Source organism: Rhinolophus ferrumequinum, chromosome 22, assembly GCF_004115265.2.
Source record: "Rhinolophus ferrumequinum isolate MPI-CBG mRhiFer1 chromosome 22, mRhiFer1_v1.p, whole genome shotgun sequence".
In the NCBI taxonomy this organism is placed as follows: Eukaryota; Metazoa; Chordata; class Mammalia; order Chiroptera; family Rhinolophidae; genus Rhinolophus; species Rhinolophus ferrumequinum.
In genome coordinates, this window is record NC_046305.1 from 50,201,767 (window position 1) to 50,220,088 (window position 18,322).

Sequence of the window (18,322 nt, forward strand, 5' to 3'; positions counted from 1 at the left end):
TGTATGCTGTTGAAAGAACTGCACAAAACTCACTCATTCACCCCACTTTGTCCCCTTCAGCTCCCAGGATTGTTTTTTGTTGACCAGGTACACAGTCAGATCCTTTCCACACACTTTTGTCTCCCAATGCCTCAGCCAAGTTACTACATCCTTATGTTTCCAGTCTGTTCTGGAATATCCAGGTAGCCAAGGACCCGGGATGGGGAAGTGTCTACCCTTCTCTTGTTCATTTCATTTTCTCTAGCTCTCTTCTCTCTTTAGGTAGTTTTCTTCCTGTCCTCTCTCAAATCTTCCTATACCAGATTGGACCTAATGAATAAATGATACCAAGAACTGGATCTCCTCTCATGGCTGTACATGCAGGTGATAGCACTTTAAAAATTAAAAGGCATATGAGAAGAGCATGGAGAAGGAAGACCCAAAATATCTGCCCACTTTCGGTAGTGGAGAAACAGCTAGGCCAGTACCCAGGAAAGTGGATTTAAGTGAGCATATATGCAGGAAAAGTCCTGGGGTAGGCACAAGCTGTGTATAGGAGGCAAAGGAAGTCTAGTGGGGGCCTTTTGTGCTCTAAGGGAAGGATGAGTTTTCCTCTGGGTGAACATCTAGAGCTACTTATTTCCTTCCTCATATCTTGCCGCACTGTTCAATATGGTAGTCACTAATCACATGGAGCTTATTAAATCTAAATTAATGAAGTTGAACAAAAATAAAAATTCAGAGGCAGCCGGTTGGCTCTGTGTGGTTAGGGAACGGTGTTCATAGCACCAAGGTCGCCAGTTCGATTTCCACATGGCCCAGTGAGAAAGCAAGGGCTTGAGCTTGGAGCTGAGCCACAGGTGGGTGGCAGGTTGGTAAAGTGGTTAGAGGGCGGTGCTCATAACACCAAGATACACGGTTCGAGTCCCACATGGGCCAGTGAGCTGCGCCTTCCACAACTAGATTGAAAACGACGTGACTTGGAGCTGAACTGCGCTAAGTCAGCTCCAATGCGTCTTTTGGAGCGAAATTAAGACGTCTTACATTAATGTTCGCTCCAAAGACGCATTGGAGCTGACTGTCCGGCTCTTATTTTTGGGAAACACAGTAGATTGAAAAACACGACTTTACATGAGCTGATGGGTTCTGGAAAAATACCATTCCCAATATCCCCAATTAAAAAAAAAGTTCAGTTCATCAGTCACAGCAGCCATATTTCAGAGCTCAATAGCCGCACGGCTGGTGGCTACTGTGTTATTGCAAATATAGAACATTTCCATCACCATCGAATGTTCTGTCATAGGGTACTGGATTTGAGGTATTAGGTATCAGGAGGGGATGCATATGTTCTGGCCCTTGGAGGATCAAACCTCTAGTAGACCTGGGTGTAAGTTATCTACCCTCTCCATGCCATCCTCTTCTCAGATCAAGTAGCAGTAGCTAGGCCATGCACACAACAATTTACTCCATGGTGTCTCCATCCCTTTGTCCTGCCCTCTGGCTTGCTCTTGTATTTGTCCCACCCCTCCAGACTCTGCAAAATCAGTTGCGGAAAGAAACTTTTCCATCAACTTTGACCTAGTTTCCTGGTCACAGATTTGAAAAGGGAGGAGCCACTAAATTCTTGAATAGGTAAGTTAAAGGGAGGAAGCAGAGGTGAGAGTAAAGGTGAGAGTCATCATGGCGGTAAGAGCTAGAGACTTTGACACCTTGGTAAGGAAAAACCGACAAAGAGCCAGGAAAGGGCAAAAGAGCTACCGAGAATGAGACAGACACAAACAAAGATTGAAGTGGAAAAGAATCAATTTCACTTTCTGTTCAATTCACATCGATTTTATGAACTTCCAGAAGTCTGACGTTTGGAATAGTATGGGGAGGCCCACAGAAAAGCCAAACCCCACCTAAGAAGTAGGACTGGATCTACCAACATTTAAACGACCCAGAAATCAGAAAATACAGTAACTCCTGCGATCTCAGGGTTTCTCATCCTAGTCACTCCTTTAGGAATAAAAATCATTTCAAATAGAGGTGGGATTGTGGTATCAACCTATTGTTATTACCCTACAAGGAAGAACTAGGAACTGCTGAAGCATACATATCCTAAGGGATTAGGGTGGGGTTGAAGATTCAACAAACGTTTACTGAGTTATGATTATGTGCTTAGATAGAACTGTGGTAGAAACTGCAGAGATAAAAATGGGAGCAGCCTTCAAATAATTTAATACTCCTAACTCTAAATCCTTAAGTCGTAAGTAATTACCTTGTCTTATTGTGTATAAACCAGGTTTACACTGGAAACTGAAGCCAAATTGTAAAACATGGAACCGTAGACCTTTCCTATCAAATACCCTCACCAACCTCATTTCCCTGTATTTCAAGAGCTCCTTTTAAAGAAGTCTGCTCACACATTCCAAAATTGAAGGAATTCACAGTAATGATTAGCTATGGATGTAGAAAATAGCTGAGACCACCAGAATCCCAGCTAGTTCTTTAGTGAATTGGAAAAGACTAAATGAAGCTCAGATTCTTCCTCCTTTTCACCTTCCACCCCTCACTCTGACTAGAATCATTAGGGTTAATCTGTAATGTTCTCTACAGAATTTTCAAGAATGAATTGTGAAGTAGGGAGTTGCTCCTACAGTTGCTAATCAACTTCTCCAGCATCATCTCACAGACAAGAAAACAAGTTTTTGCCATTAAAAAAAAACACCTTTATTTTATTTTTTTTTTTTTACAAAGAATACCCCCACCTGGGGTGAAAATATATCTGGTAAAGTACAAAATATAGTTTCTTATCATACAAAAAGGTACACAATTAACAAAAAAAACTAAACCACCTTCAGCCCACATACTTTCTCAGAAAAGGGTGGAAGCTCAGTGCTGACACAGATTAGTGAACAAAGTGCTAAGGCTGAGGGGGACTCCAAGTGCTAGCGGCTGCAGTGAGAGGGCTGTCAACATCCCCGGCCCCCTAACACTGAGCAGGAAGGGGTCCCTGGGGCTTCTGTGAACACTTGCCCTCTAGTTTCTCATGGCAAGGCTGGAGGCTCTGATCAGTGTTGGAGCATCTTGATCTCGAGTTCCTCCTAAGGTTTAGAAACGTCACAGTGGGCACAGCTGATAGCTGATAGCAGCAACCCTTCTCATATAATCAATTAGTCACAATTACAGAATTCTGTACACTGGGAGTCTCAAAAGTAATGAGTAATACTTTTTTTTTTGTCCTTGTGCTTACCCTTAGAGACATAGTAGACCAGTTTTAGCTTACATTTGAGATAGTAAAAAATAAAAAAAATATATGACAAGAACTAAAGTGCTAAAAACATCCCCTCAGAATCAATTCCAAGGAGTCACATGGTAAGAAAAACACATTCTCCCACATGAAGATGTTTGCAACAGGAGAACACAGTGCAACAGGCTCTAAAAATGGCTTTTAAGACCTTTGGTGGGGCATAGTTACAACTACTTTAAACCAGATTAAAGTACATTCTAAGCAAAGACAACCTTAGAGCTTCTTCCCTGTAATTCACATAAGAAGCTCTCCCCCAAGTCTAGGCCAAGTTTTTCTTTTTTTTTTTTTCCTGTAAGTGTAGAAACAAAGGGCAACAATGATTTTAAGAACCTCCTTTCTCCAAAGTTTTGGCCATGACTTTTTTCATTTTCCCAGTTTGCTAAATTGGCCGTGCCCCTGATGGTACAAAGTTCAAGATCTGATATTGTGATTAACCATCGATACTCCCCTCCAAAAAAACTTGGGAAGACCATGCCAGAAGGCCATTTCTACCCCTTATTCGAAACTACTGAAGATGCCTCAATTTTCAAGGAGATCTGAGAGGAGGGGGTGGGCCTGAGTCCTTCTAGTGTTTTTAAACCCATCCAGCCAACACCCCGATATCACATCTCGCTGGCTGAGGACGAGTGCACACCCTTTAAGGCCCAGGAGATTGCCTGCTGATCTCCTACACTGGGGAGTCAGAGGTTAGGGTGGACCCATCGCCCACTGTAGAGACTGTCCAGTCTCTGAAAAAGTTCGAGTCCAGGAAGAGAGGTGGAAAGAAACACGTAGGTACAGCTGCTTCTTGTCTTCCACATGCTCACTGCACATTGTTGTTAAGGATACAGGGATCCACCTGCAGGGAGGAAAAAGCAAAAGATCCTTTAGTTTTAGAAATAAAAGAAAACCCCAGTTTAGCAATCCCGCCCAGTTAACATCCTACAGAAGGCCTGGGATAAACGTTGTGGTAAAATGACAATTCTCACCTCAGTGTAAGTAGGTGGTGGCATGAACTTGAACTCAGGAGCATACATAAAAATAGGGCTGTCTTGAGAACCGTCTGTATCATCTAACAGAGGAGTGGTGGGGCTCTCCAATCGGTGATCTTCAGGAATGATATCCATGTAGCAAGGAGGAGCTGGAGAGAAAAAGTATGGGGATAAGAAGCCTGGCCAAGAATTTTCACAATTTTACAAACCCAAGCAGGCCAGAGGGGAAGAAAAGACATAAGGTCTGGCTCACCTTCTGGGGTATCAGGGATGTTTAGATCCACCCAACTCATCTCAGAGCTGGTACGGCTGGCCATGCTGGACGTCCGGCTGCTCAGACCCGACTTGCTGCCAATTACCAGGGGTAGGTCAAGAATGACTTTCTTGGAACCAGGAATGCTAACGTAGATCTATAAAAGGATGAAGGCACTTTGTTAGACTACAGGTCTAGAAAAGACATCCCTGGTCTTTTGACAGATGAACAATTTCACTCACTTACCCGCAAGAAATATTCAACTCGAAGGATGTCGCAGCCCAGGATGGAAGGCCGGATCTTCTGCACCCGAACGCTCTTGCCACGCCATGATGCACAAGTTCCCGAGATAATATGATTGCCTCTAACTGATGACAACTTCTGCATCAGCACCTTGGTTTGGCCATTGGCAAGGTAAGTGTGGCGGGCTAAGATGGCAGCTTTGGGAACTATGATGCGGGAACATGTATTCTCAAAGTCGGCATGGATGGAAATCTCGTCACCTAGCGATCAGAAAAATAAAAACGGATGCTCAGTACAGTTAATGACTTTTCTTCGATCCCTGTCCTCACCCCCAAACCCCCAGTTTCTGTTCTATCAGTCTACTGTTTTAAGCTCTAGGTTTTTACCTTCACAGAATCCTTTTCTGTCAATTCGGGCAGAGACAGACACCCGTCCATCAGGAATGAACATGCAGGAAACTTTCTTCTCCTTTTTAGCAGACACAGGCGCCTAAGAAGAATGGAGGAGAAAAGGTTTTTTTGAGAATTTCTAGAGATCCTTTTCTCTGCTTCTCTTTCCTTTCCCCTGCCTACCTAGAGTAGGCAGCCCTCCCACCTTGATGACTTAGGACTTCATTCCCTGAGCTGCTTCAATCTAATGCCCAAGACGTTTGACTTATCCCTGAAACCCATACAATCTTCAAATGAACCTCACCATTAAATCAGGGGTATTGACATCCACTAGATCCATCACTTCAAAGTTTTGCTTTGTTTCTTGTGTTGGCTGGCTGGGGCGATCAAGAAAAGCCTTCACCCAGTAGTCTACACCCCCATATTTTCCTTTGAAGGATGTTCCCAGAGGCCTGTGTCAAGTAAAAAGAAGTATTATAATTAACTTAAATATGCTCTCCAAGAACAGAAGATGATCAAAGGAGGGGAAGATTTTTACAGACAGAAAGTCCAAAGATGCATTTAGCTGATACCTACCCCTGAGGAAGCTCAAAGCCGAACTTGTACTCATATTTGTTTCCAGGTCTCATGATCACCATCTCATTCTCACCTGAAGGGAGAGAAAAGTGAGTAGCCATCAGGTTTCTGGTTACACTTAAAATGCATCCCTGTGATAAGGAATTCTTGGGTGGCATGCAAGAGTATTGTAGTACCCTAGTTTTCACCCCTTGTATTTTTAAATGACAAATTCTGATACATGTCGTTGGGCAGAAAGTTGCAAAGCCATCTCAAACAGGAAACAAAGAATAAGCAACCTACGCACACACACACAAAAATATTTTTAAAGATCTAAGGCAACATCCTGCAAGACCAGAACACAGCACCCTAAGAAGTTGTATTAGTCACTTTTTCGGGGTGGGGGGGGGTTGCAAATTAAAACTGAAAGAGCCGCGGCACAGAACTCAAAGCACTCAACCTGAGCAACTTAAAGTATTTAGTACAGGCTCCATTTATTCATTTCAATACTCTTCTCAAATCAGCTTTCACCCTCCAGCAGAGCACGTCTGGGTTACTCACCGGTCGGCTGGTCTTCCAGGAGAAGCGTGTCTTCGTAGCGCAGGTACTCCAAGGTCTGTTTGCACTGCTGGGATCCCTGCATCCAGAGGACTCTGGCCACTCCGCAAGCCAGGACCCTGACAGCTTTGACTCGAGTGACTTCACACACCTCCACTATCACCCGGCCAGTCACCTTCTCCCCACTGCCGTACACCTTTTCAGGGTCGTTAAAGACCACCTCAAAAGACTTGATTTTCTTGAACATCACCATGATTGGGCTGGGTTGGCTTAAGGATTAGAAACCAAAGAAGGCAAAAAAAAAAAATCACCAAACCCTAAATCCAAGAACCCTTGGCAATAATTTTAAGATTATTTCACTCTTCAATTCTACTCAATTTTTGAAAAGATGTCAAAATGTAAGCTGCTGGTTATGCCAAGGAATTTCAAGAGAAAAGTAAGCTTGCTTTCCCCAATAGCTGCAGAAGCGCTCTGGGTTTCGGCCGGCTGGCTGACTGCACCCCGTCTCCAAAAATAAGAGGGGAGTTCCAACTGAGATCCGGAAACAGCTCTATATAGTAGCGGGGCTGGCTGGGCCACGCGAGCGCTAGCCCGGAGGCTCGTGCTGCCCTCGTGCACAGCCCTCCCATTGGCTGCCCGGTCCTTGTTTACCAGGAGCCCGGCCAATCAGCGAGGTCGCAGCGGCGCGTGGACACGGTGTGCTCCTGGCGGGGAAAATGGTTGTTGTGCACCGCGGCCGCACGGGCGGGAGGGGGCGGAGGGCAGGGGAGCGGCTTCCCTTGGGTCCCGGAGGAAGGAGGACCTCGCTGACCCTAAAAATGTGTCCAGGGCCAGGGGCCTTCGAATGGCGGGTGCAGATGATTCAGGGCGGGGAGCGGTGTTTGAAGGTAAAAGGAGAACGTGCTTCTGAGCGATTTCGTGCCTCGCCTTAGCCAGGACAATTAATTTAGAAGCGCCCGCGTATTCCCGGCCCACACATCGCTAGTCGTGTGAAAAACAATCCCAGAGCTCCAAGAATACTTGAGGATGGGGTGGAGGACAGGGAATGTTGATGTTATTGTTCGGGAAGATCCCCTTTGTCCTCTTGCTCCGCATCTGTGTTAAACAACAACACAAACCAGAACTGGTCACAGATTTTAAGCCTCTCTTCAGCCCTCATTGGAAAGCGGGTATGTGTAAACGATGGGCCTCCCTTTCTAGTCCTCTTGCCTGTGCTGTTTCACCCCCCCCCTCGTACTTTCCAGACTGTTCTCTTGAACGGAAATAGTAAGGGCGTGTTCACATCCTGTTGCTTATTCCCTCATCTTTTCAGTTTCTACCTGCATAGTTGGGGGACACTTTGTTTATGTTCCCCCAGCTACCTTTTGACCTCTTTAGTGAGGTGCATTCTGAAGGCTCTGATTATTTCGCACTCCCGACCCCCACACATCTCCAGGAAGGGGGCGGGGTGGGTGCGTCACTCTTTTCACTTTCTGCCGAGTTACTTTTACTCTTTGTCTTCATCCCCTCTCCAACACACTACATCGATGGCATGTACGTGTATCTGTAGGCCACACACCTCACAGCCTTCTAATTAAAAGCAGGAACGTTCTCTTGTTTATAACAAGTGTCAGTGGGGAGATAGCTGTGTTGCTGTTTGAAGGAAGAACTTCCCTCTCTTTTCAAAGTTTTTTTCCTAAGCCGTTTAGAAATCGGTAAGAAATGAAAGAAGAGAGGTGGGTCACTAGAACATCATACGTTCAAATTAAAAGAGACCCTGACTCATCCTGTGTTGTCATTTGGCTTTCTGTCAGAAGGGTTGTCCCCTAACTGGCCATGAGATGTCTTAGGAGCTGACTCCTGAGAACTTATTCATAACTGCAGGAAGGTGACTGTTGCAGAGATACAGGGATTCTTCCCCCCTTTTCTTTGATCCCTGAGCCCCTCTCATTTCTGTGTGGGGCATCAGGAGATTATTACATAATTTCTTGTGCTGGAAAGAGGAAGATGATGTCTCCAAAATGGAGATGGGGAAGTAAAGAAGCATTGAAATATACAGAAATCCTACCCTCTCAGCAAAAAGAAGGCTATTCGTGGTTCTTAAAGATCCTTCTTCACACCTCCTACTGGGTTGAGGCTAACAAGTTATAGCTCAACCCCAATATTAAGCAAGCCCAAGAATCAGGCATCAAAACTGTTGGAGAACACACACACACACACACCCAATTACCACCAACAGAAAAGGGAACATGTTGATCCTTAGTGTGTGGGGGTTTGAGGCAAACACCCTGTTCTAGAAAGTTAACCAGTGAAGCCTGAGTTTTCAATCAGTATGCAATATTGACTGAATTTTCTGGAGCAGGGAAGGTGGAACTCACTAAAGAAATTTTTAAAATTCAAAATTATGGCTTCTGGGAGAATTTTTAGTTTGATGGGTATGAAAGTGTACATAAATGTGAAATATCAAAATATTTACAAAGAAATACATGACTCAATATTGTTAAACTCTGTGATATGTACCCATGTGCATTTTGAGAGGCTGGGAGGAGAGCCAGAGTAGTAATATTAGGTAGGTGCAAAAGTAATTGTGTTCTTTGCAATTATTTTTAATCTTTTAAACCACAATTACTTTTGCACCAACCTAATAGATCAGGGTGGTGATTTGGGACATCTTAGAAAAAGCGAATGCTGATATTTATTTGGGCATATCTCTGAATGCTGAATTTTTGAGTTTTAAAAAATCTGAATATGATTCTGTCTTGCTCTAAGCCCCTCTCTTGGGCTTCAGTTTTATCTTTCTTCCCCATTTTGCAGAATTCAGTACAGATCACTTATTTGCTCTCTGTTATGTCTGGGTTCCCTTAAATGCCAAAAAACTATTTTGTTTTGGCAGCGGCTGCTGCCTTACCAGGCTTGTAGCCAAGGCATGTTCTGAAATGGAGCTCTCTTGGATAGGGTTGTTCACGACCTTTCACCTAGTAGCCCGGTATTCTGATAAAAGTCTGCCCCCTGATTCTTTCTCAGTTCCTGATTGGAAGGAAGAAGGAATCTTGTAAACTGCTGTCCTGAAACTAGGGTGCAAACACTTGTGGGGTGCAGGGGAGAAAAGGGACAGGAGCTAAGTAGGGCTGAGTGCAGGAGTTTTGCAAGTGAGATCATCTTTACCTGTTCCTTCCCCACTCTCTTCAATCCCAGTGCCAACAGGAAACAAAGTGGTGACTGTTGTTTGCCTTCCCAGAGGTGATTGAGTTGTGAAGCCAAAGGGAGGGAAGCGCCCTCAGCACTCTGTTACCAGTCAGAGACAAGAGGCTGGTTGCACTTCTCTTTTCTTTAACCTCTGGCCTGACAAATCTTTAAGACCTCTAAAGACTCAGTTCCTAAGGCAAAACAAACCCCTTTCTTTGTTCTTTTAATCACTTCTGTCACCTCCAGATTAGAGGCAAGTAAAGGTTTGAAAGGTAGTGTGGAACTGAGACTCCCCAACTGTGTGTGTGTGCCTCCAACTCAGATAAATAAGAATGCATTAATCATTGTGTGGCATCTTGAGTTCAAAGTGCGTATATTGAGCACCTGTAATGGACAAAGTCCTTTACAAAATTATCTCAATGATATTTTATTTGTAAGTTCATCTGTCATGTTGTTCCAGAAAGGATTTAAGGTTACATTGTTCATTTAATTCTCACAATAACCCTGTGACTCAGGGTTGATTAATTCAGGCTCAAAGGGTTAAGTAATTTGCCGGAAGTCACAGATTTTGTAAATGGAGCAAGATCTTGAACCCAGCTGTGTCTGATCTAAAGTACTGTATGTACTCTTTTCAATATGTTGTCCTACCTGAGCAGTGCTTAAGCACATCGTATCTTGTTTGATCTTCAGTACAAAGGATTCAGGGCAAAACATAAAGCTCTAGAGGTAAAGAGGACACTAACATTCTTTGAAAAACAACAACAGTTCCCTTATTTAAGCAATTTGCTCTAGGACAAACAGCTAGTAGAGTCACTCTCCAAAACCAGGCTTCTTAATACTTAATCTAGAGTTCATGTCTCTAGGATGCTTTGTGAGGGTATTTTTTTTTTTTTTTTTTTTTTCTTTAATTATTAAAAATACCTCATCTGAACAGGTACCTTGTTGCCACAGGTGGGGGAGGGGGGCGCTGGGTGAAATGGGTGAAGGAAGTCAAAAGGCACAAACTTCTAGTTATAAAATAAGTCTTGGGGATGTGATGTATAGCAGTTAAAAATACTATATCGCATATTTGAAAGTTGCTAAGAGAATAGATTCTAAAAGTTCTCATCACAAGAAAAGAAATCCTGTAATTATGTTGACAGATGTTAACTAGACTTAATGTGGTGATCATTTCACAATATGTATAAATGTTGGATCATTACGTTGTACACCTGAAACTAATACGTATATTTACTGTACCAAAAACAAAACAAAAAACCCCACCTCATTGGGAAGACCAAATTTCATGTTTATTGGGTCTATTTCTCTACTACGGTGAGGAAAGAATGGAGGTCTAGGAGTTGTCCGACTTCAGGGAAAGCTGGGGAGAAGAGATGAATTAAGTTATTCAGAACTATTGCAGACTCATTTAAGATATTTGTTAAAGTTGCCTTATTATATTTAAAAAAATCTTAATACCTTCTCAATGCTATCACCACATCTGTTTTCTTTCCTGTAACATTTCTTAAGAGAATAAATAATTTACACCACTTTCTCTGCTGACTAAACTTGTCCCCCAGACTACTTGTCCCCAGTAGTCTGACTTCTACCACTGAAATGGTTTTTTCAGGGTTTCCAGAGGAAACCAGAGTGGTTTCTTAGGCCTCATTCTCCTTGACTCCTGTATAATTTGAAAACTGCCATCTTTTAAAAATTTTGGATTTTATCCTGTTCTCCTTTTGTAGCAATTCCTTTTTTCTGTGCCCCCTGAAAGCTTTACTCAGGGGCTTGTCTTTGGGCCTTCTCCCTTTTTTTTTTTTTTTAAGTTTGCTCCTCAGTACAGCCTATCTGTACGTCACTTGTATAAAATCTATACTATACCTTTAGTCTATCTCCAAAATTCCAGCTAGCATTTCAGACTTAATTTGTCCACTGTGGAATTCATAATCTTCCTCCTGTGCTCAAACTCAGTTCTTCCCTTTGTTGTTTTTTTTTGAACATACATATTTAACTTTATTTGTCATTGTCATTTAAAGCTTGATTTTATAAAACACAAAAAGACATTTTTGAGTTCTGTATCACCAGAAGTTAAATAGGAGAAATATTGATAGCTTTGTAGGTGTAAGTTATATAAATTAAAATCAAATAACTGGAGGTGTTTTTTCAATATGGAAACTATACAAATGAAATAAATGGCATAAGGACCTAATAGCAATATTTTGTTCTTTATGGCTTGTCTGTTACTTTAGGACCTAAACAAACATTCTGAATATTCAGACTTCTTTTGTGGTGTTTCATATTTAGGTATCTCCCTACCTATATTCTGAGGCAATCTACTTAACCAAAAGTTCTGATTTAGGAAGGCATTTAGCTTTATATGAAAAGTTGTTCCATCTACAGATACCACCTTTAAAAGGAATTGACATTACAGTGCTGATGTAATCTGCTGGTTCCCTTTTGAACAGTGTATAAAAAATTATGTCAACCCTCTGGAAAGTTAAACAGGTACCAAAAAATGGGACAGTTATGCACAGTTCAGTAAAATGCATTGTTTTCCACATCTAAAAATTAACCAATGAAATAAAACATATGAACTACATTTGACTTGGTTTCAGGAAAAGCACATTTGAGAATTGCATTATTGTTCTCATCTCATCTTCAGTCATTGACAGGGATTCTGCAGGTCACCATGCTGTTTACTCTGTGGATTGTGGTAGCGAGGAATGTGGGAACACAGACTCTCAGAGTTGGTAATGAACTGTGGTCCCGACTCTTCCCATTTTCAGGTACAACCAAATCTTTGTATAAATCAGATCAAATGAACAAGAAACTTCCAACAGTGACAGGAATGTGACTGTAGCTGTGATCTGTCTGATCAGTGAACCGGTTTCATCTTGGATAGCTTTCTGAGACTTTTCTCTGGGTGTACTGTCCTCTTTGACTTCTTGTCACACTAAGTACAAAATTGCCATCTTTCAAGGACCTCACCACTTCCAGTATTGAGATGACTACCACCAGTTTCTGAACTGAACACTGGTGTAACCAATCTTTTGGTTGTTTCACCACATTATTTAGGTATTTCATGACCTCAGGATCAGTAGTTACAAGTAAGGTGAGTCCGTATTTCTGCACTGGAGTAAAGGTTTCAGGTGGATGTACGCGTATGTCATGCTGATCTAAAATGCTGTTGATGCCAAATAAGAAGAATTCTGCCATGATTTCGGTGTGATGCCTTCCTTGCTCCCAGGAGAGCTACAGTGCCATGGCCAGGCCCCATGAGCAGATGGCAACCGCAGAGCTCCCCGCTTTGTTTGTTTTTAAAATGGAACCATTATACATTCCCTCGGTTATCAAGGGTTAAAATCCAGGAGTTGTCTTTGATGCCTTCCTCTCTGACATTCCCCACATCCAGTCAACTAGCAAAGGAAATTCTGTAGCGGTCACCTTTCCAGTGTTTCTAGAATGCATCTCTTATTTCTTATTCCACTGCCCCCACTCTGGTTCATGTCCTTGTTAGTTTTGCCTAGATTATTTTAAGAGCTTTTAACTGATCTTTCTGCGATAACTTATAGACTATGACTCATCTAACAAAATTGAGTTCCAGTCTGTTCCTGCGAGGCTCCAAAACCCATTGCTTAACAATCAAATTCAAATACTTCAACTTGGCATGTAAAACCTTCATATTTGGCATCAACCAAACTTTCAGTCCCATTTTCCACGACTTCCTCCTGTATGTACCCTACATCCCAGCCAAACTTCAGTGTTTGGCTCTACGTACACTACAAATGTTATTAACACTGAGTACTCAATGTTCCCCTAATATATCCTCCTCTGCCTTTTTTTAAAAATGCTTTTCTCTGTACCTGGAATGCCTGACTCTCCTCCCATCTCTGCTTTTTGAAATCCTTCCCATTCTTCAGTAGACAGTTAAATGACTTTTCCTCTACGAAACCTTTCTCGATTCCCAATCCCTTCATCGTTCACCTTGCAGCCAAATAGGATCTCATTCTCTTTTGAGTACTCGATAGCACGTTGTTTATATTTCTCACATAGAACTTACATGTAAATTTCCTTTTCTCTCTTAGATAAGGAATTCCTAGAGAGCAGGAACTATGTCCTTATTTTTTTTTAATCTCTGTATTCTTCATAGCATCTAGCAGAGTACATTTCCTAGAGTAAATATATTATTAACTACAAATTGAATTGATAAATAGAGGTATGTCTCGGGAGTAGAATGTGCCACTCATTCAGAATTTAGTATTGTTTCTTATCAGTGTTAGGCTTTAAACTTGAATTCCTTCTGCTGTACTGTAACTTATAACCAGTTCCTCTTCAAAGCCAAGGACGGTAAGGAGGTGAGAGGTAATGACTTGTTTTTCTATGAGGGGAAAATTGGACTGTGCTGATGTTTATAAATATGAGGGAAATGGTACATTTCGTACTTAGCCCGACTTCCCTTTTTCTGAGAAATTCTTTCTTTCTTACACAATTCAGTGATCCAGTTGGCTCAGCCCTGCCACCCAGTGGGTAAATGAATGTACTGTCAAGATCGTTCGTCCAAGAATTGTCTCAAAAACACATAAGCTTTTCTGAGAACTGAAACTTGACCCAAACTGCTCCTCTTGAGTGGTGAAGATGATTCTTTGATTACGAGAAAAAGAAGTAGAGGAAGGAATGTGGTGTTCACGACTGAGAGGAAGAAACCACATATTAAAACAGTTTTTTGTTTTTTATCCAGACTAACATTTAACAGTACTTTCTTTGTTAACATTTATAGTGTACGTAGAGCCAGCTATGCATGTGTGTTATAATGCAATTGCACAAACATTTGATTCTCACTAGATAGGCAGGCAGATATTTTGTAGAATGTATATTGCGATTCACAGAGCTCAAATGACTTGCCTAAGTTCACACAGCTAGGACAAAATTCATCTGATTTGTGGTTCACAGATCTTTCCACTAGAGCAGCTCTGATTCTTAAAAAGTCATCTCCTTTGTAAAGATTTCTCTGATTTCTCCAAGCAGATTTAATTGTTTCCTTTTTTATATTGCCACAGCATGTTGGACATACTTCTGTGTGTTATGATGTTGATCATTTATTTTGTGATTATCTGTTTATCTGTCTGTTCCTTCCCAGCAAACTGAGCTCCCCAAAGGTGGGAACCATGTTATCTTATGGTCTGGCATAGTTTAGGTGCTTCAAAAATTCTACAGAAGGGTCAAAAATCAATCCATAGGATTATTTTAGCCTGATCAGCTAATGTGTAGCATATGTAACCCGTGCCATTGCTCATCCTTCTGGTTTTGGTTTCCCTCTGAGGCCGGTGGTACTGCCCTGGCTGTAGGCTTGGCTGTGGTAGATCCAGGTCAGTGACCTCCATAAAGAGAACATAAACCATGACAGAACATTTTCTATTTCAGTAAAGGGCCTTTCAATTCTTGGCTGGGGTAAGGTGGGGTGAGAAGGCAAAATGAAAAGGCTGATTCATTTTTTTTTAAATCCGACTTACTAAATTTCTCAGAGGTCAGAGTAGAAGAAAAGTGCCGTATCAAAGACTGATTACACAAAACGCTGGATATTAAAAATATTAGTTCTTTGATACAACACTAGCAAAGGATGATTACAAAATAGCCCATAGTGGAGAATCTAGTTATCCTTCCTGATTTCTCTTGCACTTTCCCACTCTCAAATTTTCCCACACACAAATTTTATCTCAGGAAACACATTTAATTTATTCCTTCCTATTAACTGTTGGGAGGATGAGGAATAACTTGGTTTGGAAGCAGGCAGAACACTTAAGGAAGGCCTTTCATTTTGTAATGTTCTGCCTTCTTTTCCTCTCCTTAGGTGCTGCTGCAGACCGTGGAAACGACTTCTGTTTCCTTGAGGAGAACTGTGGGAAGGAACTTGCCTTGCAGCACACAAGGGGAGGTAAAGCGGGTGGGGAAGGGTTGGGCGGATCGCAGAAGTGGTGGAGGTGGCCACAAGTTTAAGAAGTGAAGGGGAAATGTTCAGGACATCCAAGGTGGAAATGCCCTCCCTTTTAAAGGTCAAAATAATGTACTATAATGTAGTTGAAATCACGTGGTATTTAATGCTTACACAAAAAACAGCAGTCTTCCGGTACCTGGACTGAGATCGTTGTCTCTTCCAGTTCCTTCAGCTTTTTCATCCGGTATTTACTTCATATTTCTAAACCATATATTTCTTCTTTCATTTCTTAGTTTGGAAATATTAGACATATCTATTGTTTTTTTTAATAGTAATGGAAATGTTAAGCATTTTACATCTCCTTGTATCCCTACCTTCCCTTTTCTCTTACCTCATCCTCCCAATAGAGTTATATTACAATTTTGACTAAATCAATAGTCAGTGTTTACGTTATTGTCACTGTGTAAATAATATCCATGTGGAGCCAAATACTGTATTTTGATTGTTTCATGTCTTGAACAACCCTTTGTTGTGAAGTTATAATAATTTTTTTAAACAATTCATTTAGTTTCCTATGGACCTATCTTCAGTTTATTTCTGAAATGCCAATTCTGCCAAATGCTTATTAATATTTTCTCTCAAATGGGCAACATATCAGATAAGCTAAGAAATTAATTTTCTTTTTCCTGGAGATTTTCTCCATCCCCACTAGTTCTTTTTAGTCACCAACGCCACCTGCTGACTGTTGGTGGAGTGGAAAGACAGAATTATGAGGCACAGGGTGGACGTTTTTAAACCGGAAAATGTCTTTTCTATGGTCTCTGACCTAGAGAATGACAGTCTGGAGAAAGGAATGTAATCCTTGTGATAGAAGAATATAAAATCATTAAACAGTCTCTTTCCTTACCCCGTCATCCCCGTCTTTTCCGTTTTCCTAGAAGAAGGAAAGTCTGTTCTAATCTTTCTTTTTATGCTGTGGTCATTCTAAGCCTTCATCTGGTCCACCAAAGGAAGAGGGAAAGGTGGGCGACCCATTTTCTTAAAAATGACAGCTTTATTGGGCAAACACGATGTATGATAAACCACACCTATCTAAAGTGTATAATGTCATGGGTTTTGACATATGTATACCCATGAAATTGTTGCCACACTCACGAGAATGAACAAATTACTCCCCCAAATTTCCTCACGTCCCTTTGTAATCCATTCCTCCCTCTCTCCACCCAACCCCAGGCAGCCATTGATCTCTTTTCTGTCACTACAGTTTTCATGTTTTTGTAATTTTATGTAAATGGAAGCAAACAGTATGTACTCTTTTTTGTTGTTGTTCGGCATCTTTCACTCTCATTATTTTGAGATTCGTCATGTTGTTGGGTACTTGTATATCAGTAGTTTATTTCATTTTATTGCTTAGTGGTATTCTCTTTGTGGATTTGCTACAACTGGTGTATCCCTTCACCTGTTGATGGAGATTTGGCTTGTTTCCAGTTTTTGGTTATTACAGACAGACAGTTTTATGAACATTTGTACAGATACACGTTATCATTCTCTTTGGCCAATACTCAGGAGTGGAATGTTGAGATTGTCTGGTAAGTGTATGCTTAGCTTTTAAAGAAACTGCCAAATTGTTTTACAAAGTGGTTATACTGCTTTACAGTCCCACCAGCAGCGTGTGAAAGCTCCATATCTTGTCAGCACTTGATATGGTCAAGCTTTTTAATTTTAGCCGTTCTAGTGGGTTTGTAGTATTTTCTCATTGTGGTTTTAATTTGATTGGCATTTCCCTAATGCCTAATGATGTTGAGTATCTTTTTATGTACTTATTTTGAGCTACCCCTTTTAAATACTCCATTGGTAACAGAGCTAACCCTAAATGTGGGCAAAGGAAGCAGTATTACATGACAGGTGCCATAAAAGAATCTTATTCACCAGTTGGCTATGAATTCTTCTTAACTTACTTGAAATTCCTACACCCGAGGGACAAAATTACTTTTGAGTTAAGAGAACCAATATAAGGAGCAGTTTCTGAAGAAAGATGTTTTGAATGAGAATGCCTATGTTATCTGTAAGTGAAGGGAGAGCCCTAGGTAGTTTTCCTCCCGTTTTCTTCCATTAGATTGTTTTCTAGATTAGCCGAGAGTCATTTCAGAAAGTAAAGAGACTGTGCTTTGAGGAAATGGCAGAGTGGCTGTGGTCCTTAGACGAGGTGGAGAGGGGAGAGTGGGGGATGAAGAATTGCAAAAGCAATTTGAAGTGGCAGACCGGGTAGGAAGCCACTGTCTGGTAAGCACTGACCAGTGTGTATATGGTCAGGTGAGTGGGACTGAGAGAAGAGGGGGAAGATAAGTGTCAACATGTGATTAGCTCAAGGGCAGGCCCTAGATGGTGGAGTCCCTGACGGGGGAGACTGAGGCCAGGAAAAAGGGGGAAATACTGAATGTGCAAGTCACATCCTTCGTAGTGTTGAAGAGAGCAGCACTTTACTGCAGAGCATCTTGGACTAGAACAGCCTCTATTCTCAGTCTTCTCTTCTACAGACTCGATTCCTTCAACTTTGGGTTCCCCCCCTCCCCTGAGTTCTCCCTTTTGGGTTTCATATGACAAGGAAAAAGTAGCTTTTGTGTGGTGGCAGCCACCGCTGCAGCTCCCCTTTCCTGCCCAGCTCTACAGCCATGACAGAGAACCTTGACAAGGTAGTGTAGTGGTTAAGAGTTAAGGCTCTTGAGCCAAATGGCTGGATTTAGTTTCTGGCTCTACCATCTATTAGCTGTATGACTGTGGGCAAGTTGCTTAATCTTCCTGTACCTCAGTTTCCTTCTATTGAGAGGAGAATATTAACTCCCTCAGAGAGCTGTGAGCATTAAATGAATGAATGATTTAAAAGTGTTCAAAACATTGCTTGGCAGGTTTTAAGCTCTCAGTAAACGTTAGCTGTTAATTGAATTTAAACTCCTTGGCCCCACTTTCAAGGAGCTTCCTAGTCAGGCTTCTGCCCTTCTGTCCCAT

The 18,322-nt window shown here is 41.7% G+C and overlaps 1 protein-coding gene and 1 pseudogene across 1 annotated transcript; both read right to left on the bottom strand.

Moving 5' to 3' along the window:
* Window positions 1-2,714: 2,714 nt before the first annotated feature.
* Window positions 2,715-6,752, bottom strand: TXNIP (thioredoxin interacting protein). The gene is made up of 8 exons (XM_033092818.1): window positions 6,244-6,752; window positions 5,704-5,776; window positions 5,432-5,579; window positions 5,125-5,227; window positions 4,742-4,998; window positions 4,496-4,652; window positions 4,240-4,391; window positions 2,715-4,109 (listed from the first exon to the last, which is right to left on the bottom strand). The coding sequence occupies exons 1-8, from the start codon at window positions 6,491-6,493 to the stop codon at window positions 4,074-4,076; spliced, it is 1,176 nt and encodes a 391-aa protein (XP_032948709.1). The 5' UTR covers window positions 6,494-6,752; the 3' UTR covers window positions 2,715-4,073.
* A 5,290-nt stretch (window positions 6,753-12,042) lies between these two features.
* On the bottom strand, window positions 12,043-12,648 carry LOC117014697 (mitotic spindle assembly checkpoint protein MAD2A-like; annotated as a pseudogene).
* Between the last annotated feature and the right edge of the window lie 5,674 nt (window positions 12,649-18,322).

Coding starts and splice junctions, on each gene's coding strand:
- TXNIP (XM_033092818.1), bottom strand. CDS start 6,493: ATGGTGATGTTCAAGAAAATCAAGTCTTTTGAGGTGGTCTTTAACGAC. Junction 5,228..5,431: donor TCAATACCCCTGATTTAATG/GTGAGGTTCATT, acceptor CATTCTTCTTAG/GCGCCTGTGTCTGCTAAAAA. Junction 4,392..4,495: donor CATCCCTGATACCCCAGAAG/GTGAGCCAGACC, acceptor TTTTCTCTCCAG/CTCCTCCTTGCTACATGGAT.